This window comes from Oncorhynchus nerka, linkage group LG14, assembly GCF_034236695.1.
Source record: "Oncorhynchus nerka isolate Pitt River linkage group LG14, Oner_Uvic_2.0, whole genome shotgun sequence".
Classification (NCBI taxonomy): domain Eukaryota; kingdom Metazoa; phylum Chordata; class Actinopteri; order Salmoniformes; family Salmonidae; genus Oncorhynchus; species Oncorhynchus nerka.
The window spans coordinates 52,744,307-52,770,631 of NC_088409.1; the positions used below are offsets into that span (position 1 = coordinate 52,744,307).

At 43.1% G+C, this 26,325-nt stretch overlaps 1 protein-coding gene across 1 annotated transcript in view; it reads right to left on the bottom strand.

Annotated features, from left to right (window-relative positions):
- Positions 1-26,325, bottom strand: part of LOC115141459 (ATP-binding cassette sub-family G member 1-like) — a 54,305-nt gene that overhangs the window by 21,701 nt on the left and 6,279 nt on the right. The window contains exons 3-5 of the mRNA XM_029680340.2: positions 12,572-12,689; positions 11,953-12,085; positions 11,459-11,509 (exon numbers count right to left, since the gene is read on the bottom strand). Of these exons, the coding sequence (XP_029536200.1) occupies positions 11,459-11,509; positions 11,953-12,085; positions 12,572-12,689 (302 nt within the window). The remainder of the gene's footprint in view (positions 1-11,458; positions 11,510-11,952; positions 12,086-12,571; positions 12,690-26,325) is intronic.

Sequence of the window (26,325 nt, forward strand, 5' to 3'; positions counted from 1 at the left end):
GGACATGATTTGGAAAGACACAGACCTGTCTATATAAGGTCCCACAGGCGACCATGCATGTCAGAACAAAAATCAAGCCATGAAGTCGAAGGATTTGTCCTTAGAGGTCTGAGACAGGATTGTGTGCCGTGGCACAGATCTGGGGAAGTGTACCAAAATATTTATTCTGTATTGAAGCTCCATAAGAACACAGTGGCCACTATCATTCTAGATGGAAAAAGTATGGAACCACTGTCGTGACGTTTGTATTATTAATGTGACGACTGCTATTCATCGAATAATAAACTATGTTTACAATTACTTAATTAAATTAATCAGGTAACCATGAACTCAACCTGGGGCACCATGGGAAAAGTTTGTTTAATAAAGTTACTGTTTCCCAAATTAGCTAAAAAATATCAGACTATCGATATCATAGCAGTCACTAATTAATTAATTTCCTAATCAGTCTCATTCTTAACGTCGCATAATTCGTAAATCTGCACAAACCCGGGTCTCACTAAATCATTCCGTACCACACCAGTTGAGTTGATACTTTATTTACTAACAAGCTAGATGATAATATAAGATACACATACATAAACAGTCTAGGTCATTCTAGATCCTACGGAGCTGTGAGGGGAACGGCACCTCAGTACCTCCAGGCTCTGATCAGGCCCTACACCCAAACAAGGGCACTGCGTTCATCCACCTCTGGCCTGCTCGCCTCCCTACCACTGAGGAAGTACAGTTCCCGCGCAGCCCAGTCAAAACTGTTCGCTGCTCTGGCCCCCCAATGGTGGAACAAACTCCCTCACGACGCCAGGACAGCGGAGTCAATCACCACCTTCCGGAGACACCTGAAACCCCACCTCTTTCAGGAATACCTAGGATAGGATAAAGTAATCCTTCTCACCCCCCTTAAAAGATTTAGATGCACTATTGTAAAGTGGCTGTTCCACTGGATGTCTTAAGGTGAACGCACCAATTTGTAAGTCGCTCTGGATAAGAGCGTCTGCTAAATGACTTAAATGTAAATGTAAATGTTAAATGTCATTGGTTAGAACTTCATACAATGGCAACAGGTCTCTAGCGGACCAACACAATATGACGATTTGGAGATCTAAAGAAAGAAACAGAGAGAGAGAGAGAGAGAGAGAGAGAGAGAGAGCACGTGAGAAAAGCACACTTGGATACATTTGTAAACTATGCTTAGTTTAGCCCTAACACCATGCCCCGTGTTGTGTTTTGGGGTCACAACTAGTTGTGGACCCCGGCTGCAGCACGCGGTCAACTTAGTCTGGTATGTAAAATTCTTAACTTACATGTTTCATACCCTCGGGTCACAAAGGGGCGTTTCTGCCTTTATGACATGCTCTCTGGGTTCCCTGGGGCGTGGCTCAATACAAGGCAAGGTATTAGAACTTACCATGATCTCGTTTAGACAACTAAACATCAAAGTTCATCTTTACAAAAACATTCTCTTTGATCTGTATATTTTCTACACAATGCACAGTATGTAAAAATCATGTACATATTATAAAAACTCTTCAAGTTACAATGTTTTCATTATAACGTCGTCATTTAACTTATAATAACATAACAAAAACAACATTTATTTTTATATTTGATCTATCATTGTTACCACCAATTCGGCTGATGAAATATAATGTCCCAAAGTCTATTTATTGCATGTTACAGTTCTGAGGTAGATTATCCAGAAGGCCCACACAGACATTCCAGCCCCAAACACTAACAGAACACAGGATTCGTCGGCTGCCTTAAGATTTACAGTTGGTGGGAGGTGTCATAACCCCCCCCCCCTCCCATTTATACCTCTCCCCCTCTGCGGGAGTGAGAGATTTCTCTGTAGAACTGTCATCCATCCATGGTAACCTGATCCTTACAGGCCAGTCATGACACCACCAAGACTCTTCCTAAAGCTGGCCGCCCGGCCAAACTGAGCAATTGGGTGAGAGATTGACAAACCTTCCAGAAGGACAACCATCTCTGCAGCACTCCACCAATCAGGCCTTTATGGTAGAGTGGCCAGATGGAAGTCACTCCTAAGTAAAAGGCACATGGCAGCCTGCTTGGAGTTTGCCAAAAGGCACCTTAATAACTTCTTATGGGCAACATCCGGTGAAATTGCAGAGCGCGAAATTCAAACTACAGAATTATAAATATTTAACTTTCATAAAATCACAAGTGTAATACATCAAAATAAAGCTTAACTTCTTGTTAAGTCAGCTGCTGTGTCGGATTTCAAAAAGGCTTTAAGGCGAAAGCACACCATGCGATTATCTGAGGACAGTGCCCTGCATACAAAAGCATGAAAAACATATTTCAACCAGTGTGACACGAAAGTCAGAAATAGTGATATAATAAATGCCTTACCTTTTATGATCTTCTTCTGTTGGCACTCCAAAAGGTCCCAGTTACATCACAAATGGGCCTTTTGTTCGATAATGTCCTTCTTTATATCCATAAAAACTCAGTTTAGCTGGCGTGTTTCAGTCAATAATCCACCCAGTTTCCCTCCATCAAAATGCATACAAAATTAATCCCAAACGTTACTAATAAACTTTTACAAACAAGTCAAACAGCGTTTATAATCAAACCTTAGGTACCCTAATACGTAAATAAACAATCAAATTTAAGATGGAGAATCGTTATTGTCTTTACCAGAGAAAAATACCAACGAACGCGCAATTCCACGCGCTTGGAAACACTACAGCCAAAATGGTAGCCACCTAGAAAAACTACCATTTCTGGTTAATTTTTCCAAAAACCAGCATTAAACTCTTTCTAAAGACTGTTGACATCTAGTGGAAGCCCTAGGAACTGCAATCTGGGAGGACTTCACTTTATAATAAAAGTGACAGCCATTGAAAACAGTGGTAGTGTAACGGTTTTCTTCCGTTGAAGGAGAGGAGGACCAAAATGCAGCGTGGTTAGTGTTCAGCATGTTTAATATAGATGATAAAGGTGAACACTACAAAATACATAACAACAAATGTGAAAACCGAAACAGTCCTATCTGGTGCATAGACACAAAGACAGAAGACAATCTCCCACAAAATACCCAAAGAACATGGCTGCCTAAATATGGTTCCCAATCAGAGACAACGATAAGCACCTGCCTCTAATTGAGAACCAATCTAGGCAGCCATAGACTTACATAAACACCTAGAAAGGGCACACCCTATAAACATACAAAACCCCTAGACTAGACCAGACAAAACACATAAATCCCCCATGTCACACCCTGACCTAACCAAAATAATAAAGAAAACAAAGATAACTAAGGCCAGGGCGCGACAGGTAGGCTGCATTTTTTTATGGGGGGGGTTTGTCCTCTGGGTTTCGCCTGCCATATCAATTCTGTTATACTCACAGACATAATATTAACAGGCTTCTGGGCCTGCGTAACAGGCAGTTTACTTTGGGCAATCTTTTCATCCGGATGTGAAAATACTGCCCCCTACCCAAGAGAGGTTAAGGACTCTCAGACCATGAGAATCAAGATGATCTGTTCTGATGAAACCAAGATTGAATTCTTTGGCCTGAATGCCAAGTGCCACGTCTGAAGGAAACCTGGCACCATCCCTACGGTGAAGCATGGTGGTGGCAACAACATGCTGTGGGGATGTTTTTCAGCGGCAGGGACTGGGAGACTAGTCAGGATCGAGGGAAAGACGAACAGAGCAGAGTACAGAGGGATCCTTAATGAAAACCTGATCCAGAGCTCTCAGGACCTCAGACTGGGGTGAAGGTTCACCTTCCAACAGGACAATGACCCTTAGCACTATGGTGCCGAAATTTCAAGATTATGTTATAATACTGTTATTACATCAAATGGTTGTTTTATGCAACAGAATAGGGTTCTTAGAACTCTATTGTGTCTGTGTGAATTGAGAAGAGCTTTTGAGATTTAACTCTGGTAATTGGGCAGCAGGTAGCCTAGTGGTTAGAGTGTTGGACTAGTAATTGAAGGGTTGCAAGATCAAATCCCCGAGCTGACAACGTAAAAAATATGTTCTGCCGCTGAACAAGGCAATAACCCACTGTTCCTAGACCGTCATTGAAAATAAGAATTTGTTCTTTACTGAATTGCCTAGTTAAATAAAGGTCAAATGTAAATTGATTTATGATGCCTTTGGTGTTAAATCGAAGGAGCCATATTCCATTCATGTGAGGAAGATGGCTCCGGTCTGACTGAGCCTGCAATTCATAGACTGAAATGGTGTTTGTGTATTATGAGGTACCAGAGAGAGATGGCTCGGGTATGGAAAATGATGAGGGGAACCTTGTCTTAGGTGCCAAACTCTGTGCAATAAGAACAGTCTTCATAGCAAATGCTGTATGGCTGGGGGATACTCCTTTCTCATATATCAAGTCTCACCGTGTGACCCATTCCACATATCTGTTGTTTGTCATGTAAACTAAGGAGTGTAGAATGGCGCCAGAGAGGATGGCTGGCATTTTAAGTGCTCCTAACCACCTGTGCTATTTTGTTAGCTTTTTTGCATTGTTTGTAACTTATTTTATAACGTATTTTGTACATAATGTTGCTGCTACCGTCTCCTATGACCAAAAATAACTTCTGGACATCAGGACAGCGATTACTCACCTCGAACTAGAAGAAGCTGTTTCCTTTAACAAGTCCGATGAGTCCGAACCGCAGGATATACTGCTTTCTCAGAAACAGGCCCAAATCCCAGTCATTTGTTTGAAGAAAAGACAGAGAAAAAGGCGGCGGGGGTCGGGCTGCCTTCTGAGAATTCGTAGGCAAGTGAGTAAACTCCCATTTTATTGGCCAATGTGCAATCATTGGAAAATAAAATCGATGACCTACGATCAAGGTTATTCTACCAACGGGACATTAAAAACTGTAATATATTTTGTTTCACCGAGTCGTGGCTGAACGACGACACGGATAATATAGAACTGGTGGGATTTTCCATGCACCGGCAGGACAGAGAATCTGCGTCTGGTAAGACAAGGGGTGGGGGTGGGGGTGTGTGTCTATTTGTCAATAACAGCTTGTGTCCGATGTCTAATATTAAAGAAGTCTTGAGGTATTGCTCGCCTGAGGTAGAGTACCTTATGATAAGCTGTAGACCACACTCTCTACCAAGAGAGTTCTCATCTATATTATCAATAGGCATCTATTTACCATCACAAACCGATATTGGCACTAAGCCCGCACTCAACCAACTCTATAAGGTCATAAGCAAACAATAAAATGCTCATCCAGAAGCGGCACTCCTAGTGGACGGGGACTTTAATGCAGGCAAACCTTTACCTACTTTCTACCAGCAGGTCACATGTGCAACCAGAGGGGGAAAAAAACTCTAGACCACCTTTACTCCACTGTCACGTTCTGACCTTTATTTCCTTTGTTTTGTCATTATTTAGTATGATCAGGGCGTGAGTTGGGTGGGCAGTCTATGTTTGTTTTTCTATGTTTTGGGGTATTTCTATGTTTCGGCCTAGTATGGTTCTCAATCAGAGGCAGGTGTCATTAGTTGTCTCTGATTGAGAATCATACTTAGGTAGCCTGGGTTTCACTGTGTGTTTGTGGGTGATTGTTCCTGTCTCTGTCTTTGCACCAGATAGGACTGTTTAGGTTTTCCATGTTTATTGTTTTGTAGTATTCATGTGTACATTTACGTATTAAAAGAACCATGGACACTTACCACGCCGCATATTGGTCCTCCGATCCTTCTCGCCTCTCCTCTTCGGAAGAAGAGGAGGAAATCCCTGACATCCACACACATAGATGCATACAAAGCTCTCCCTCACCCTCCATTTGGCAAATCTGACCATAATTCTATCCTCCTGATTCCTGCTTACAAACAAAAACTAAAGCAGGAAGTACCAGTGACTCGCTCAATACGGAAGTGATCAGATTACGCAGATGCAACGCTACAGGACTGATTTGCTAGCACAGACTGGAATGTGTTCCGGGATTCATCCAATGGCCATTGAGGTGTATACCACCTCAGTCATCGGATTCATCAATAAGTGCACCGACGACATCGTCCCCACAGTAACTGTACATACATATCCCAACCAGAAGCCATGGATTACAGGCAACATCCGCATCGAGCTAAAGGCTATAGCTGCGTCTTTCAAGGAGCGGGACACTAATCCGGACACATACAAGAAATCCCGCAATGTCCTCAGACGAACCAACGAACAAGCAAAGAGTCAATACAGGATTAAGATTGAATCCTACTACACCAGGTCTGACGCTGAGTCTGTAATACTTAAATGTTTCAAGCAGACCACCATAGTCCCTGTGCCCAATGAAATTAAGGTAACCTGCCTAAATAATTACCGCCCTGTAGCACTCACATTGGTAGCCATGAAGTGCTATGACAGGCTGGTTATGGCTCACATCAACAGCATCCTTCTGGATACCCTATACCCACTCCAATTCACATACCGCCTCAACAGATCCACAGATGACGCAATCTCAATCACACTCCACACTGCCCTTTCCCACCTGGACAAAAGGAACACCTATGTGAAAATGCTGTTCATTGACTACAGCTCAGCATTCAACACCATAGTGCCCACAAAGCTCATCACTAAGCTCAGGACCCTGGGACTAAACACCTCCCTTTGCAACTGGATCCTGGACTTCTTCACGGGCCGCCCCCAGGTGGTAAGGGTAGGCAACAACACGTCTACCATAACGATCCTTAACACTGGGGCCCCTCAAGGGTGTGTACTTAGTCCCCTCCTGTCCTCCCTGTTCACCCACGAATGTGTGACCAAACACGACTCCAACACCATCATTAAGTTTGCTGACAACACAACAGTATCTGATCATCGACAACGATGAGACAGTGTGGTGCCAGGACAACAACCTCTCCCTCAATGTGAGCAAGACAAAGGAGCTGATCATGGACTACAGGAAAAGGCAGGTTGAACAGGCCCCCATTAACATCGATGGGGCTGTAGTGGAGTGGGTTGAGAGTGCCCACATCACAAACAAACTATCATGGTCCTAAGAAACCAAGACAGTCATGAAGAGGTCATGACAACACCTTTTCCCCCTCAAGAGACTGAAAATATTTGGCATGGGTCCCCAGATCCTCAAAAAGTTCTACAGCTGCACCATCGAGAGCATCCTGACCGGTTGCAGCACTGCCTGGTATGGCAACTGCTCGGTATCTGACCGCAAGGCGCTAGAGGGTAGACCGTATTGCCCAGTACATCACTGGGTCCAAGCTGCCTGCCATCCAGGACCTATACATCTATACTAGACGGTGTCAGAGGAAAGCCCAACAAATTGTCAGAGACTCCAGTCACCGCCATAGACTGTTTTCTCTGCTACCATAGGGCAAGTGGTAGCGGAGCACCAAGTCTAGGATCAAAAGTCTCCTTAACAGCTTCTAACCCCAAGCCATAAGACTGCTGAACAATTAATCAAATGGCCACTGGACTATTTACATTGCCCCCCCCCCCCCCATTTGTTTTGTACACTGCAGCTATTTGCTGTTTATTATCTATGCATAGTCACTTCACCCCTACCATACAAGTACAAATTACCTCGACTAACCTGTACCCCGCACATTGACTCGATATCAGTACCCCTTGTATATAGCCTCGTTATTGTTATTTTATTGTGTTATTTTTATCATTTTTTACTTTAGTTTATTTGGTCAATATTTTCTTAACTCTTTATTGAACTGCACTTTGGTTAAGGGCTTGTAAAGTAAGCATTTCACGGTAAGATCTGCACTTGTTGTATTCGGCGCATGTGACAAATAAAGTTTGTTTGGTGTTTGTACACACGCATATACACACACTCTCATTCAAATAAACACATACAAGAACACACACATAGATGTAATAGTGCCAGACATGCACACAAACATATAAAGCAGGCCCTGCTGTTACGATTTCAGTTGTCCTTGATGTCCTTTGTTTTAAATTTATTAATTTTTTCTTTGTATTTTTTTGCATTGTTGTTTGCTCATTTCTTCTGTCTTTTCCTTTTTTCTCTTTTGTTAAATCGCTTGGTTATTGGTGCATTGGGGGGTTCTTGGGGGTGGGGAATGGATTTCATTGTATTTTTTTTCCATGGGGGTGGGCTGAGGGAGGGATCTCGAATGGTTGAGGGACAGCTATTGGGGAACTGTGGGGGGATCTTGGAGGGTTCGGGTTTCACAAGATTGTGATCATGAAAAAGGAAGCCATGACATATATTTTATATCACTATCATGCACACGCACCCTCACACATAAGGATGGCTCTGTTGTGGAAAGATTGATACATGTAACAAAGCGTCTTGTTTGTCCTTCATGTTCTAATACTTTAATGTTACCCCTTCCTTGTGTTTTTTGTTATAAATAAATAAATACAAATTATTTTTTTATTTAAAATTCTAAATAAATAAAGTTTGATTTGATCTTTGCCATATAAAAGATCTTGGTATTGATGTGATATTTCCATCTTTAATTTTTGAAAAAATTCTAACCTGTTTTTGATTTGTTATTATGTGCTATTGTGTGTAGATAGATGAGGGCAAAAAAAAAACAAGTTAAGCCATTTTAGAATAAGACTGTAACATAAAATGTGGAAAAGTCAAGGGGTCTGAATACTTTGCAAAAGCACTGTAACCACATCCCTTCCTCTCAGCAACTTAACATATACGTATGTCTACATTAATCACAGATCTAGATACCCAACCCTTATTAAAAACCTTAAAGGAATACTTCGGGATTTTGGCAATGAGGCCCTTTCTCTACTGCCCAGAGTCAGATGAACTAGTGGATACTATTTTTATGTCTCTGTGTCCAGTAGGAAGGAAGTTAGAGGTAGTTTTGCAAGCCAAAGCTAACTAGCGTTAGCCCAATGGCTGGAAGTCTATGGTATTTACTAGCATGCTAGCTAGCATATACCCATAGACTTCCACTCATTGTGCTAACGCTAGTTAGCATTGGCTAGAGAAACTCTAATGTCCTTCATATGGGACAAATCAAATCAAATCAAATGTATTTATAAAGCCCTTCTTACATCAGCTGATATCTCAAAGTGCTGTACAGAAACCCAGCCTAAAACCCCAAACAGCAAGCAATGCAGGTGTAGAAACACGGTGGCTAGGAAAAACTCCCTAGAAAGGCCAGAACCTAGGACGAAACCTAGAGTGGAACCAGGCTATGAGGGGTGGCCAGTCCTCTTCTGGCTGTGCCGGGTGGAGATTATAACAGAACATGGCCAAGATGTTCAAATGTTCATAGGTGACCAGCAGGGTCAAATAATAATAATCACAGTGGATGTCGAGGGTTCCGGGCAGCCGAGCGGAAATGGAGGAAAACTCGCCTCCCTGCGGACCTGGCATCCTTTCACTCCCTCCTCTCTACATTTTCCTCCTCTGTCTCTGCTGCTAAAGCCACTTTCTACCACTCTAAATTCCAAGCATCTGCCTCTAACCCTAGGAAGCTCTTTGCCACCTTCTCCTCCCTCTTGAATCCTCCTCCCCCTCCCCCCCCCTCCTCCCTCTCTGCAGATGACTTCGTCAACCATTTTGAAAAGAAGGCGACATCCGATCCTCGTTTGCTAAGTCAAACGACACCGCTGGTTCTGCTCACACTGCCCTACCCTGTGCTCTGACCTCTTTCTCCCCTCTCTCTCCAGATGACATCTCGCGTCTTGTGACGGCCGGCCGCCCAACAACCTGCCCGCTTGACCCTATCCCCTCCTCTCTTCTCCAGACCATCTCCGGTGACCTTCTCCCTTACCTCACCTCGCTCATCAACTCATCCCTGACCGCTGGCTACGTCCCTCCCGTCTTCAAGAGAGCGAGAGTTGCACCCCTTCTGAAAAAACCTACACTCGATCCCTCCGATGTCAACAACTACAGTTCTAGGCCCTCTCCTATTCTCGCTATACACCAAGTCACTTGGCTCTGTCATAACCTCACATGGTCTCTCCTATCATTGCTATGCAGACGACACACAATTAATCTTCTCCTTTCCCCCTTCTGACGACCAGGTGGCGAATCGCATCTCTGCATGTCTGGCAGACATGATGACGGATCATCACCTCAAGCTGAACCTCGGCAAGACGGAGCTGCTCTTCCTCCCGGGGAAGGACTGCCCGTTCCATGATCTCGCCATCACGGTTGACAACTCCATTGTGTCCTCGTCCCAGAGCGCTAAGAACCTTGGCGTGATCCTGGACAACACCCTGTCGTTCTCAAATAACATCAAGGCGGTGGCCCGTTCCTGTAGGTTCATGCTCTACAACATCCGCAGAGTACGACCCTGCCTCACACAGGAAGCGGCGCAGGTCCTAATCCAGGCACTTGTCATCTCCCGTCTGGATTACTGCAACTCGCTGTTGGCTGGGCTCCCTGCCTGTGCCATTAAACCCCTACAACTCATCCAGAACGCCGCAGCCCGTCTGGTGTTCAACCTTCCCAAGTTCTCTCACGTCACCCCGCTCCTCCGCTCTCTCCACTGGCTTCCAGTTGAAGCTCGCATCCGCTACAAGACCATGGTGCTTGCCTACGGAGCTGTGAGGGGAACGGCACCTCAGTACCTCCAGGCTCTGATCAGGCCCTACACCCAAACAAGGGCACTGCGTTCATCCACCTCTGGCCTGCTCGCCTCCCTACCACTGAGGATGTACAGTTCCCGCTCAGCCCAGTCAAAACTGTTCGCTGCTCTGGCCCCCCAATGGTGGAACAAACTCCCTCACGACGCCAGGACAGCGGAGTCAATCACCACCTTCCGGAGACACCTGAAACCCCCTCTTTAAGGAATACCTAGGATAGGATAAAGTAATCCTTCTCCCCTCCCCCTTAAAAGACCTAGATGCACTATTGTAAAGTGGCTGTTCCACTGGATGTCATAAGGTGAAAGCACCAATTTGTAAGTCGCTCTGGATAAGAGCGTCTGCTAAATGACTTAAATGTAAATGTAATGTTAAATGAGGGTGCAACAGGTCAGCACCTCAGGAGTAAATGTAAGTAGGCTTTTCATAGCCGATCATTCAGAGTATCTCTACCGCTCCTGCTGTCTCTAGAGAGTTGAAAACAGCAGGTCTGGGACAGGTAGCATGTCTGCTAAACAGGTCAGGATTCCATAGCCGCAGGCAGAACAGTTGAAACTGGAGCAGCAGCACGGCCAGGTGGACTGGGGACAGCAAGGAGTCAAAGAGACATAAAAATAGTTCATCTGGCTCTGGGGAAGTAGATAAAGGGCTTCATTGCCAAAATCCCAAAGAATCCATTTAAGCATAAGGGGAGGGCATAATATCTCACCCTGTATCAGTGGTTAGTAGCACTCATCATATCACTTTACATCCATTCCAGGCTGTTTAAAGCCAGTACTGACTGCACTAGTGGCAACACTGACATAGTAACTGGTCCTAGTTTCCAGTTTGAGGATCAGGAAACATGCAGGAGATTAAGGTGAGGGAGGATTCTGAAGCCGTTCCCATACAACTCTCTTACCATGTCTCTCTTGCCCTCATCCTTTTCCTGGAGCTTCAGATTAGCAGACACCTAGGAGAAAGAGAGGAAGATTTAGTTCACACTTTGGCTGCGTCCCAAATAAGAGAAACAAAGTCTACGTGTGCAGGTGCATGCAATCTTTCATGTCTCAGAAGCAACCATGTAGAGAAGGTGTATCTTATTAATGAAAAGAAAGCCCAAGTTTAGGAGTACACAATGTTACATATAAATGCATTGTTTAGAAAAGACAATGTGGAATTAGGAATTCTGATGCCTCTAATACCAGAACCTATTTCTATCTGCAGCGTTCTAAATGTTCCACCCTTTTAACTTATTGTTTACTTCCAGAGCATAAATTTCCATTGTGTATGCATTGTAATGTGTTTGATCTATTGACTTGCCCTCTTGGCCAGGTCTCCTTTGTAAAATAGGTATTCTGACTTCAATGGGACTTCCTGGATAAATAAAGGTTAAATAAAATGTCAAACAATTACCATCATGGCCTCCTGTACTGTGAGGTGAGGCAGAAGCATGTCGTCCTGCATGATGTAGCACGAGACCTTCCTGAAAGAACGCAGGTCACGAGGCTGTCCATTGATCAAGATCTCCCCCTTCATCCCCGTTTCCCTACAGACAGATGGCAAAGCCATACCTGGGTTATGCATTTGATCCATATGATAGACTTGATTTATATATGTGTTTAAAAGAGAAGTGTACAATAGAAATAGAAACAACAGAGAACAGAGAGTAACGTAAACAACATGAACAACACGTATTTCCCAAGTGGTCATCGATTGGAAGAGGACTAACCAGTTCAAACATGAAAACATACACATAAAATAAAAATAGAATATATACAAAAAGACATATAGTAATCATTCTCAAAAATGTATTTCATGACATGGGTCAATGTTAAATTATTGCGAATGAACGTGCCGCTTGGCGTCACCCTGCGAGAGTCACATCAAGGTAAACACCAAGCTGCAGCAAGGCTTTTTGTAATGACAACTTTTTAATGCCCAGAACTGTAGGTGTGGCGTGATTCTTGTAAATTACTCATCTATCAGTGACCTTTACACCTATTGGGTGTTAAGTGTCAGGCCTGTGGCTCACCTATAGCCGGACAGAATATTCATCAGCGTAGATTTCCCAGCTCCTGAGGGACCCATGATGGCCACCAGGCAGCCGCTGGTAAATTTCCCAGAGATCCCTTTCAGCAGGGTCTTGTAACCTGAAAGCCGGGTACAAAAGAAAGCAGAACCATATAAAACCCTCAATCAGCCTCACAATGGCACTTCAGGCTTTCAACTTCACACAGTACCTGCTTAAATCTGTCTATGTTTTCCCTCCTCGAATAAAACCCTCTGTGTTTCGGGTTAAAAGGGCATATTTGTATTTTGTGTTTTCTAAGTGAATGCACCTATCTGGGTGGGTGTATATTACATTGTAATCTCCTCATGCTCACATTTCAGACCACAGAACATGCTTGGTATTAGAAGGGTTCCCACCCAAACATGCTCATGGTGTGATTCAAATCAACCCACACTGTGGGAGTAACGTTTTTTGGGGTGCTTTTTGTGAAGCATTTTGCTGCATTTATAAAATATGCTTTAGAAATGAAGTTATTCTCATACGTTTTAGAATTCATTCCATTTTTACATGAGCTGTTTATCTATTCTGTTTGAACAGCCTATTTGTGTCAACGGTGAACACATTGTTGTTCTAGCCCAGCACTAGCACACCCGATTCAAGACCTTGATTATTTAGATCCGGTGGGTTAGTGCTGAGCTAGAACAAAAATGTGTAACCCAGTGGCCAAGGTCTCAGTACTAGAGTTGAGAAACATTGCCTCACTCTAAATCAATCATATATGCTAAAGCTGTAAATAAAATGTAAATGAAATCATCCCCTAGCCGGGAGTGGAATGGCCTATAGTAACCTGCTATTCACCTAATGGACACAGCTAGCTGAACGCTAATCCAGTTGATTGCGGTGGCTACCAGTTTAATTGGATTTTCTGTTATAATCCTTCAGAGCGATACACAAATACCTCTGACCTTTTCTGTCCTCTTTTAATGGAACCTAGGAGGAGAGGTAGGAGGAGAGGATGCACTTTAGTAACCTCTCCCTTGTGAGGACACAGCATGTAAGCCTTGCAGTGTGTGCTTAGACAGTAATTGGCTGGTTCACGAAGGGCATGTTCATAACTTGTTCACTTGACGGGTTTTCTTTATTTTTACTATTTTCTACATTGATAATAGTGAAGACATCAACGCTATGAAATAACACATATGGAATAATGTAGTAACAAAAAAGTATTAAACAAATCAAAATATATTTTATATTTGAGATTCTTAAAAGTAGCCTCCCTTTGTCTTGATGACAGCTTTGCACACTTATTTCATAGTTTTGATGTCTTCACTATTATTCTATAATGTAGAAAATTGTAAAAATAAAGAAAATCTTGAATGAGTAGATGTGTCCAAACTTTTGACTGTTACTGTATGACTAGTTGGTGTTGAATCCCACTATAAATGGTAGCTACATCCTTCAACAGACAAGCAAAAATATATCCAAACCCTGGTTCACTATACTCATGTGATGAGTAACATTTTGTCTGAGACTAAAGATAATGCCTAGTCTTTAGCTCAGCAGGCTAACATGGTTTGAGTCGTGACAATTGTCAGCATGTTACAGAAAGAGAACTGAACAAACATGTGAGAAACAAATTCAAGTTCCATCGATCTATCCTACTCGGAAAGGGAGTTGGAGGTAAACAAATATCATGTATGTACAAAATCAATTTCTTTCAATTATTTGAGTCCAAAGCATGACCCCATGAAACGTCACAGTTGTCGGTGTCCATATCTGCATGGTATCGGACAAAAACGGACCAAAATGTTTTTCAAACAAACCTGGTAAAAACAAAGCAGGTAACCAAATTCTGCAAAGACTTGTATTCACACCCAATGAGCACATGTAAACAATAGGATTAATCACAGTTCATTGAATTGGTTGCATTCACTGAAATACCCTTTGGCAAAATGCCCTTTGGCAAAATAATGACAGAGTAGGCTATACAGAAAGGTTGAAATCACACTCTGCATTAAATCTGAGCTTTGGAAGAAGATAAGAAGTATGTACAACCCATTTAATATATGTTCAACAATTTGGTTCAACAGGTTTTAGGGTGGGCAGCTAAATAAGTGGGTTGGATTCGTCTTAATACATACTCCCCTGAAGTTAAAATTAGGGCAATTAAGTTGCATTAAGTGCTTTTCAACTGACCTGTATGGTCCAAATATATATTTCAGATGTGTGTGGGGAAAACTAAAGATGGTCTAAAAAGAGGTGAAAGAGTTCATATTTAATGCATGTCCATCTGCATCAGTGAGCAGCTGCAAAAAAACAGAGGGGAGATGATGAGGGAGCAAGAGAGGTGAGCGCGAGGGAGGGAGGCCAGAGAAAGCTGTGAAGGGGTTTAAAAGGAAAAACACGTGGCAGGCATAGCTACTGCCGCAGTACTCCAAGTGTTTCTGTTTGTGTTGGTGATGCTGAGGAAGGATGAGAGAGGAGGGCCTCCCCTCCCCTTCTCTTCCTGAGAAAGACTAATGCCAGGAAGGAGATGGAGAGCAGCCAAGGAGGATGATCACCCGATGTCTCCCTTCGCTGCTCAGCTTATAAGGCACAAACACCCAGTGTTCACTTTGTGATTCTTGAAATTGGACGAGACCAAGATGAGTCATAAAACTAAGAGCCATTCCACTAACTTAGAGAAATGATATTTCTAGAGCAAAGAAACAGTCAGCCGGGATTTGATTAAAAGTCAATGAAACGTTTTAATTTCTTTAATTGAACGTACTAAGTTAGGCCTACTCAATAAACACAATCTACAGTTCATTGTCAGTCCTTTCCTGTCTCATAACAGTTCTCCGAAAGTGGTCTTTACCTTCGAAAGAAGGTAGAAAATGTTACATTTAACATTACATTTAAGTCATTTAGCAGACGCTCTTATCCAGAGCGACTTACAAATTGGTGCGTTCACCTTAAGACATCCAGTGGAACAGCCACTTTACAATAGTGCATCTAAATCTTTTAAGGGGGGAGTGAGAAGGATTACTTTATCCTATCCTAGGTATTCCTGAAAGAGGTGGGGTTTCAGGTGTCTCCGGAAGGTGGTGATTGACTCCGCTGTCCTGGCGTCGTGAGGGAGTTTGTTCCACCATTGGGGGGCCAGAGCAGCGAACAGTTTTGACTGGGCTGCGCGGGAACTGTACTTCCTCAGTGGTAGGGAGGCGAGCAGGCCAGAGGTGGATGAACGCAGTGCCCTTGTTTGGGTGTAGGGCCTGATCAGAGCCTGGAGGTACTGAGGTGCCGTTCCCCTCACAGCTCCGTAGGCAAGCACCATGGTCTTGTAGCGGATGCGAGCTTCAACTGGAAGCCAGTGGAGAGAGCGGAGGAGCGGGGTGACGTGAGAGAACTTGGGAAGGTTGAACACCAGACGGGCTGCGGCGTTCTGGATGAGTTGTAGGGGTTTAATGGCACAGGCAGGGAGCCCAGCCAACAGCGAGTTGCAGTAATCCAGACGGGAGATGACAAGTGCCTGGATTAGGACCTGCGCTGCTTCCTGTGTGAGGCAGGGTCGTACTCTGCGGATGTTGTAGAGCATGAACCTACAAGAACGGGCCACCGCCTTGATGTTAGTTGAGAACGACAGGGTGTTGTCCAGGATCACGCCAAGGTTCTTAGCGCTCTGGGAGGAGGACACAATGGAGTTGTCAACCGTGATGGCGAGATCATGGAACGGGCAGTCCTTCCCCGGGAGGAAGAGCAGCTCCGTCTTGCCGAGGTTCAGCTTGAGGTGGTGATCCGTCATCCACACTGATATGTCTGCCAGACATGCAGAGATGCGATTCGCCACCTGGTCATCAGAAGGGGGAAAGGAGAAGATTAATTGTGTGTCGTCTGCATAGCAATGATAGGAGAGACCATGTGAGGTTATGACAGAGACTTGGTGTATAGCGAGAATAGGAGAGGGCCTAGAACAGAGCCCTGGGGGACGCCAGTGGTGAGAGCGCGTGGTGAGGAGACAGATTCTCGCCACGCCACCTGGTAGGAGCGACCTGTCAGGTAGGACGCAATCAAGCGTGGGCCGCGCCGGGAGATGCCCAACTCGGAGAGGGTGGAGAGGAGGATCTGATGGTTCACAGTATCGAAGGCAGCCGATAGGTCTAGAAGGATGAGAGCAGAGGAGAGAGAGTTAGCTTTAGCAGTGCGGAGGGCCTCCGTGATACAGAGAAGAGCAGTCTCAGTTGAATGACTAGTCTTGAAACCTGACTTTTGGATCAAGAAGGTCATTCTGAGAGAGATAGCGGGAGAGCTGGCCAAGGACGGCACGTTCAAGAGTTTTGGAGAGAAAAGAAAGAAGGGATACTGGTCTGTAGTTGTTGACATCGGAGCGATCGAGTGTAGGTTTTTTCAGAAGGGGTGCAACTCTCGCTCTCTTGAAGACAGAAGGGACGTAGCCAGCGGTCAGGGATGAGTTGATGAGCGAGGTGAGGTAAGGGAGAAGGTCTCCGGAAATGGTCTGGAGAAGAGAGGAGGGAATAGGGTCAAGCGGGCAGGTTGTTGGGCGGCCGGCCGTCACAAGACGCGAGATTTCATCTGGAGAGAGGGGAGAAAGAGGTCAGAGCACAGGGTAGGGCAGTGTGAGCAGAACCAGCGGTGTCGTTTGACTTAGCAAACGAGGATCGGATGTCGTCGACCTTCTTTTCAAAATGGTTGACGAAGTCATCTGCAGAGAGGGAGGAGGGGGAGGGGGAGGAGGATTCAGGAGGGAGGAGAAGGTGGCAAAGAGCTTCCTAGGGTTAGAGGCAGATGCTTGGAATTTAGAGTGGTAGAAAGTGGCTTTAGCAGCAGAGACAGAAGAGGAAAATGTAGAGAGGAGGGAGTGAAAGGATGCCAGGTCCGCAGGGAGGCGAGTTTTCCTCCATTTCCGCTCGGCTGCCCGGAGCCCTGTTCTGTGAGTCGTCGAGCCACGGAGCGGGAGGGAGGACCGAGCCGGCCTGGAGGATAGGGGACATAGAGAGTCAAAGGATGCAGAAAGGGGAGGAGAGGAGGGTTGAGGAGGCAGAATCAGGAGATAGGTTGGAGAAGGTTTGAGCAGAGGGAAGAGATGATAGGATGGAAGAGGAGAGAGAAGTAGCGGGGGAGAGAGAGCGAAGGTTGGGACGGCGCGATACCATCCGAGTAGGGGCAGTGTGGGAAGTGTTGGATGAGAGCGAGAGGGAAAAGGATACAAGGTAGTGGTCGGAGACTTGGAGGGGAGTTGCAATGAGGTTAGTGGAAGAACAGCATCTAGTAAAGATGAGGTCGAGCGTATTGCCTGCCTTGTGAGTAGGGGGGAAGGTGAGAGGGTGAGGTCAAAGAGGAGAGGAGTGGAAAGAAGGAGGCAGAGAGGAATGAGTCAAAGGTAGACGTGGGGAGGTTAAAGTCGCCCAGAACTGTGAGAGGTGAGCCGTCCTCAGGAAAGGAGCTTATCAAGGCATCAAGCTCATTGATGAACTCTCCGAGGGAACCTGGAGGGCGATAAATGATAAGGATGTTAAGCTTGAAAGGGCTGGTAACTGTGACAGCATGGAATTCAAAGGAGGCGATAGACAGATGGGTAAGGGGAGAAAGAGAGAATGACCACTTGGGAGAGATGAGGATCCCGGTGCCACCACCCCGCTGACCAGAAGCTCTCGGGGTGTGCGAGAACACGTGGGCGGACGAAGAGAGAGCAGTAGGAGTAGCAGTGTTATCTGTGGTGATCCATGTTTCCGTCAGTGCCAAGAAGTCGAGGGACTGGAGGGAGGCATAGGCTGAGATGAACTCTGCCTTGTTGGCCGCAGATCGGCAGTTCCAGAGGCTACCGGAGACCTGGAACTCCACGTGGGTCGTGCGCGCTGGGACCACCAGATTAGAGTGGCCGCGGCCACGCGGTGTGGAGCGTTTGTATGGTCTGTGCAGAGAGGAGAGAACAGGGATAGACAGACACATAGTTGACAGGCTACAGAAGAGGCTACGCTAATGCAAAGGAGATTGGAATGACAAGTGGACTACACGTCTCGAATGTTCAGAAAGTTAAGCTTACGTAGCAGGAATCTTATTGACTAAAATAATTCAAATGATACAGTACTGCTGAAGTAGGCTAGCTGGCAGTGGCTGCGTTGTTGTTGTTCTATCTCTCTATAGTGCTGTTTCTTGTATTATGGTCTCTTGTTTCTTTAGATGTTTCACTTTGTTGTCCTTTTTCTTTTCCTTTTTCTTCTGTCCTTATTTTGTCTTCCTTTCTTCTGTTAACTAGATATTTTTTGTTGTTATTCTTTGTAAGCTAGCTAGCTTCTTCCAGGAGAGTCCCTAGCAACTGCTTAGCAACAAGTAAACAATTCAGCTAGCAATTCAGCTAGCTAAGATAACTGTACAATTTTATGAAAAATAGTTACTTCTTCAAAAGCCTGTCTTTTTGGTTTGTTCCTTGTTTTGTCTTCTATTGAGTCTTGCAGTTTTCTCTTGATTTTTTTCGATGTACTTCACTCTAAAAAAACATTTAAATCTCAATATATACAGGAGCTCATTTTTCAGCAGCTGCTCAATTTAAAAATGTTGTTTGTTACCAAAAGTTATGTGTTACTCATAACAAAATATTAAATGCATATATGTAGTAGCAGATCAACAAAGTTAGGACAAAATTGAAAGTGACAGTAGGATGTAGAAGTAGGTAAAAAATAAAATAAAATAAACAATAAAGGAACAGAACCGATTCTAGTTTAGCACGGGTGTTCCTGTGTAGTGGGGTAATATTTATCATATGCATATTATATATCAGGGTTCCCCAACTGGCGCCAAATCTGGCCCACCAGCAATATTATTTCCCCCCCCAAAGGCCCCAAATGAATTATTAATATTTTTTCATAAAAAATAAATAATAATAACAAAATAATCTCAGATTCGAGATGCAAATACTCCCAAATGCAATGTCCCAAAAAGGAAGTTACCCTACCTAAATAATGCAAAAAGTTACATTTGAACTTAATTCATGTGGAGAGAGAATGCAGGAGACAGTCAACTAATAAAGCAGGTGTAACAGTACTCTTCTTGCGTTGTCAATCAATCATTGACACGAACTCCAACTTGTAGCACCAGTCATGGAGCTTTATTCTGATAGGAACAGCACAAAATTGCACGTCATGCAATGCACGGCTCACCATCCAACTCTGTACTCACACACGCTGGTTTGGTGCTTGTTCACTGGGGATGTAGTTACCAAAATAATACAATTACAATATACAATATAATATTTTTAACAATGTACCTGATAGGAACAGCACAAAATTGCACGTCATGGCTCACCATCCAACTCTGCACTCACGCACTGTACAAAATATATGAACCCCTCCACCAGACACAGTAAGTTGCTAGCTAGTATTAGCCGGAATTCTTTACAACAAAATGCACAACAAATATTCTCCAAAAAACACTGCATTTTATGTGTGATGTTCGAATAACATTTACAAACAAATTGATATAAAATTGTACATTTAAATCATCACTTGGGAGTACAAAAATCACTTTTGACGTACAGTGCTTTGCAACCAACAACTTACCGCTGGTTTGGTACTTGTTCACTGGGACGATTCTAACTGAAACATCCCTCTCGTAAGCAAGCTACGCAAACCAGCCAATAAGATGCCATGTTGAGTAGGTGAAGACAAGACAAAACTAAAACCAAAAACCCATTGGCTTAACAATAATGTGGCATGGGGAATCACCAATATAACCCTGTTACACGGGAAGCAGACAATTTTGTGGTGCTGAAACGTAAAGATGCAGCCGCAGCACAGTCAATAGGAGGTGAACAGCGCCTGGTGCTGAAAATATATAACAAATATAAAACTTGTCATGCAAGTGTTGCACAGCAACAGATGGAGAAAACCTACACTAGTCGAGTAAAATATTTATACAATTATTTAATTTTAATTTCACTTTACAAACAAGAGGGCTTAATTGGTATCTATTTCTTCCGAGCCTAGGCTTATATAGACCCGTCATTCAGGGCAGAGCCCCACCCGTTTTGAGCTCCACCTGTTTAGCTATGAAAAATATACAGCACAAGGCCAAAGTTTGGACACACCTACTCATTCAAGGGTTTTTCTTCATTTGACTATTTTCTACATTGTAGAATAATAGTGAAGACATCAAAACTATGAAATAACACATAAGGAATCATGTAGTAACCAAACAAGTGTTAAACCAATCAAAATATATTTTATATTTGAGATTCTTCAAATAGCCACACTTTGACATGATGACAGCTTTGCACACTCTGGGCATTCTCTCAACCAGCTTCATAAGGTAGTCACCTGGAATGCATTTCAATTAACAGGTGTGCCTTCTTAAAAACTAGTTTGTGGAATCTCTTTCCTTCTTAATGCGTTTGATCCAATCAGTTGTGTTGTGACAATGTAGGTGGGATATACAGAAGATAGCCCTATTTGGTAAAAGACCAAGTCTGTATTATGGTAAGAACAGCTCAAATAAGAAAAGAGAAACAACAGTCCATCATTACTTTAAGAACTTTTAAAGTTTCTTCAAGTGCAGTCTCAAAAACCATCAAGCGCTATGATGAAACTGGCTGTCATGAGGACTGCCACAGGAATGGACAAGACGAACTGGCACAAAGAGACAGGAAACACAGGGATAAATACACTGGGGAAAATAAGCGGAATCTGGAGGGGGTGGAGACAATCACAAGGACAGGTGAAACAGATCAGGGCGTGACAGCCTCAGAAATTGCAAACCAAATAAATGCTTCACAGAGTTCAACAGACACATCTCAACATCATGTTGGTTCTGTATTTTCTGTGCTCCGTTTAATTTACATAACAAATAAGGAACACTCAAAATGTGCACTTATAAATCATAACAATTTTAATCAAAATACAGCTGTAGACAGAAGTCAAAGATCAAACATCGCACATACAATGATGTCTCTCCTGAGTTCTGCCCCATAGGACGTCCCAAGTAAGTCCCAAATTGTATTAAGCCCGAAGTCCAGCCCTAGTGATGTAACTGCATACGTCATTACCTGTTACTCATCCGACCAAGCTCATGCATACAAAGCTATACCAACTTGCAAGAGAGATACAATAGTTCCATTGTTTTCTAAAGCCTCCGTAGTAAATGTCCACCCCCCCAAGTTGATTTATAAAAGTATGTCTGACTAGCCTCTTATATCTTTTACTCCCCTGCGGGGCTCTATGTTTATCTTTGAAGTGCTTTCTCACAGACCCCATGCAATAATTCACACATTTCTCAGACCATTTCTTTATAAGATGCAGAGACTTTGAACAATTGTGAACAAAACTGTGAAGAATTTTAAAACATTATAATGAATATACATATAGTTCGTCTGCAGTCGAGGACCCTATACATGTGGAGGAGGAGAGGTACCATAGCCCCTCCCCTTCTATTAATACAAGATAAGCATAATCAATTATTATATTACATCAAACATTTGGTGCAGCCCCTGTCATGACCCCAATTTGACCCCATCAATTAACTGTTCAGAGGGGACTGTGTGAATCAATCCTTCATGGCCGAATTGCTGGAAAGAAATGAGTACTAAAGGATGCCAATAAGAAGAAGAGTCTTGGGCCTCCCGGGTGGCGCAGTGGTTAAGGGCTGTGCCACCAGCTGGCGATAGTAGATAGTAGCTACTAAAAACAATTGGATACCACGAAATTGGGGAGAAAAAGGGGTCAAATTCAACAACAACAAAAAACAACAAAAACAAAAAAAGAAGAAGAGTCTTGCTGGGTCAAGAAACACGAGCAACAGACATTAGACCGGTGGAAATTTGTCCTTTGGTCTGGAGTCCAAATTGGAGATTTTTGGTTCCAACTGCCGTGTCTTTGTGAGACGTGGTGTCGGTGAACGGATGATCTCTGCATGTATATTTCCCACAATACAGCATGGAGGAGGAGGTGTTATGGTGTGGGAGTGCTTTGTTGGTGACACTGTCTATGATTTATTTAGAATTCAAGGCACACTTAACCAGCATGGCTACCACAGCATTCTGCAACGAGATGCCATCTCATCTGGTTTGGGCTTAGTGGGAGTATCATTTGTTTTCAAACAGGACAATGGGCCAACACACCTCCAGGCTTTGTAAAGGCTATTTGACCAAGAAGGAGAGTGGTGGAGTGCTGCATCAGATGACCTGGCCTCCACAATCCCCCGACCTCAACCAAATTGAGATAGTTTGGGATGAGTTGGACCGCAGAGTGAAGGAAAAGCTGCCAACAAGTGCTCAGCATATGTGGGAACTCTTTCAAGACTTTTTAGAAAAGCATTCCAGTTGAAGCTGGTTAAGAGAATGCAGAGTGTGGGGCAAAGCTGTCATCAAGGCAAAGAGTGGCTATTTGGCAAATCTCAAATATAAAATATATTTTGATTTGTTTAATACTTTTTAGTTACTACATGATTCCATATGTGTTATTTCATGGTTTTGATGTCTTCACTATTATTCTACAATATAGAAAATAGTCAAAATAAAGAAAAACACTTGAATGAGTAGGTGTTCTAAACACTTTTGACAGGTAGTGTATTGTTTAGCTGGAATGGAATGTTCATATCCTGTGTACACAGTGTACAAAACGTTAGGAACACTTTCCGAATATTGAGTTGCACCCCGTTTGCCCTTAGAACAGCCACAATTCGTTGGGGCATGGACAACAAGGTGTCAAAGGAATTCCACAGGGATACTGGCCCATGTTGACTCCAATGCTTTCCACATTTGTGTCAGTTGGCTGAATGTCCTTTGGGTGATGGACCATTCTTGATACACACACAGGAAACTGTTGAGCGTGAAAAATCCAGCAGCGTTGCAGTTCTTGACACACTCAAACCTACTACCATACCCTGTTCAAAGGCACTTAAATATTTTTTCTTGCCATTCACCCTCTGAATGGCACACGTACACAATCCATGTCTCAATTGTCTCAAGGCCTGGAAATCCTTCTTTAACCTGTCTTCTCGCCTTCATCTTCACGAATTAAAGTGGATTTAACAGGTGACATCAATAAAGGATCATAGATTTCACATGGATTCACCTGGTCACTCTATGTCATGGAAAGAGCAGGTGTTCCTAATGTTCGATACAATTAGTGTATTTGACTGTGATATGTGGTAGTCTCACCTAGCTATCTTAAGATGAGTGCACTCTGGATAAGAGCAACTGCTAAATTACAAACATTTTAAATCTAAATGTTTTATACACAGATCTCATATTACAGAACTGAATTATTATAATTTTTTCAAATTTAAATATTGATTTGTACATTTATTTATAAAACATGTAGTATTTGTTACATTTCACTGTGTAAAATTGAAGTCGGAAGTTTACATTTAGGTTGGAGTCATTAAAACTAATTTTTCAACCACTCCACAAATTTCTTGTTAACAAACTATAGTTTTGGCAAGTCGGTTAGGACATCTACTTTGTGCATGACACAAGTAATTTTCCCAACAATTGTTTACAGAGTATTTCATTTATACCTAACTCACTGTATCACAATTCCAGTGGGTCAGAAGTTTACATACACTAAGTTGACTGTGCCTTTAAACAGTTTGGGAAATTCCAGAAAATGATGTCAAGCTTCTGATAGGCTAATTGACATAATTTGAGTCAATTGGAGGTGTACCTGTGGATGTATTTCAAGGCCAACCTTCAAACTCAGTGCCTCTTTGCTTGACATCAAGGGGAAATCAAAAGAAATCAGCCAAGATCTGGGAAAAATAAATTGTAGACCTCCACAAGTCTGGTTCATTCTTGGGAGCAATTTCCAAACGCCTGAAGGTACCACGTTCATCTGTACAAACAATAGTACGCATGTATAAACACCATGGTACCACGCAGCCATCATACTGGTCAGGAAGGAAACCGTCTCCTAGAGATGGACATACTTTGTTGCAAAAAGTGCAAATCAATCCCAGAACAACAGCAAAGGACCTTGTGAAGATGCTGGAGGAAACAGGTACAAAAGCATCTATATCCACAGTCAAACAAGTCCTATATCAACATAACCTGAAAGGCCGCTCAGCAAGGAAGAAGCCACTGCTCAAAACCGCCATTTAAAAGCCAGGCTACGGTTTGCAACTGCACATGGGGACAAAGATCGTACTTTTTAGAGAAATGTCCTCTGGTCAGATGAAACAAAATTATAACTGTTTGACCATAATGACCATCGTTATGTTTGGAGGAAAAAGGGGGAGGCAAGCCGAACAACACCATCCCAACAGTGAAGCACGGGGGTGGTAGCATCATATTGTGGGGGTGCTTTGCCACAGAAGGGACTGGTGCAGTTTACAAAATAGATGGCATGAGGACGGAAAATTCTGTGGATGTATTGAAGCAACATCACAAGACATCAGTCAGGAAGTTAAAGCTTGGTCGCAAATGGATCTTCCAAATGGACAATGACCCCAAGCATACTTCCAAAGTTGAAGCAAAATGGCTTAAGGACAACAAAGTCAAGGTATTGGAGTGGCCATCAGAAAGCCCTGACATCAATCCTATAGAAAATGTGTGGGAAGAACTGAAAAAGCGTGTGTGAGCAAGGAGGCCTACAAACCTGACTCAGTTACACCAGCTCTGTCAGGAGGAATGGGCCAACATTCACCCAACTTATTGTGGGAAGGTTGTGGAAGGCTACCCGAAACATTTGACCCAAGTTATACAATTTAAAGGCAATGTTACCAAATACTAATTGAGAGTATACAAACTTCTGACCCACTGGGAATGTGATGCAATGAATCTGAAATGAATCACTCTCTACACTATTATTCTGACATTTCACATTCTTAAAAAAAGTGACTGACCTAAAGACAGGGAATCTTTATTAGGATTAAATGTCAGGGATTGTGAAAAACTGAGTGTAAATGTATTTGGCTAAGGTGTATGTAAACTTCTGACTTCAACTGTATAATTTTCAATAAAAAACATGATTATTTGTCTCTCTGAAATTAAACCATCAAGTGATATATTTTAAACAAATACATGTATGTCATTGAACAGCCCCATGCCATGATGAGATAGTGAAAATAACACAAATCTCTTTCATAATTCATTTAAACAACAAAAGCTAATTAACCAACATTTCTGAAAATGGATATATAGTGTTTTGGAATGAAACTCTTCAATTGTCATTTCACTCTCAATATGAAAATACACTCTTTTGTACCAAAGGATTCTAAAGTAGGTAATAGTCATTTGTTAAACCATCAAAGCTATTTTTAGTGAGAGGGGGTCCTCATCCATGTCCCCTGACAGCAGGTTTAGTCTTCATGTATCTTTCATGTAGAAAGAGATCTGGGCCAGTATTCACAAAGCATCTCAGAGTAGGAGTGCTCATCTAGGGTCAGTTTTGCCTTTTAAATCATAATGAATAAGCGTGAGAACCTGATCCTTGATCAGCACTCCTACTCTGAGGTGCTTTGTGAATGTGGGCTCTGACCCCGTTATTGAGACACAAACAATTCTGATGCAAATACCTTTTGGATGAGAGGCACAGATCGCAGATTATCCTACAGTCTTGAATCCCTCCAGGGGAGAGAGAGAGAGAAAATGATAGACATGATGCTACAGCACACAGACTAGTCAAAGAAACTAGACCATACAACTCTGATACTATATATTTGTCCAATCTGATTTTGCCACTGCCAGTTTTAGCTTTGAGAAGGGGATAGAGACAGACAGACAGTCAGTTTCCTTATCGTATTGACTACAAATATTTGCTGGATAGCTTGATAGCCCAATTTCCATT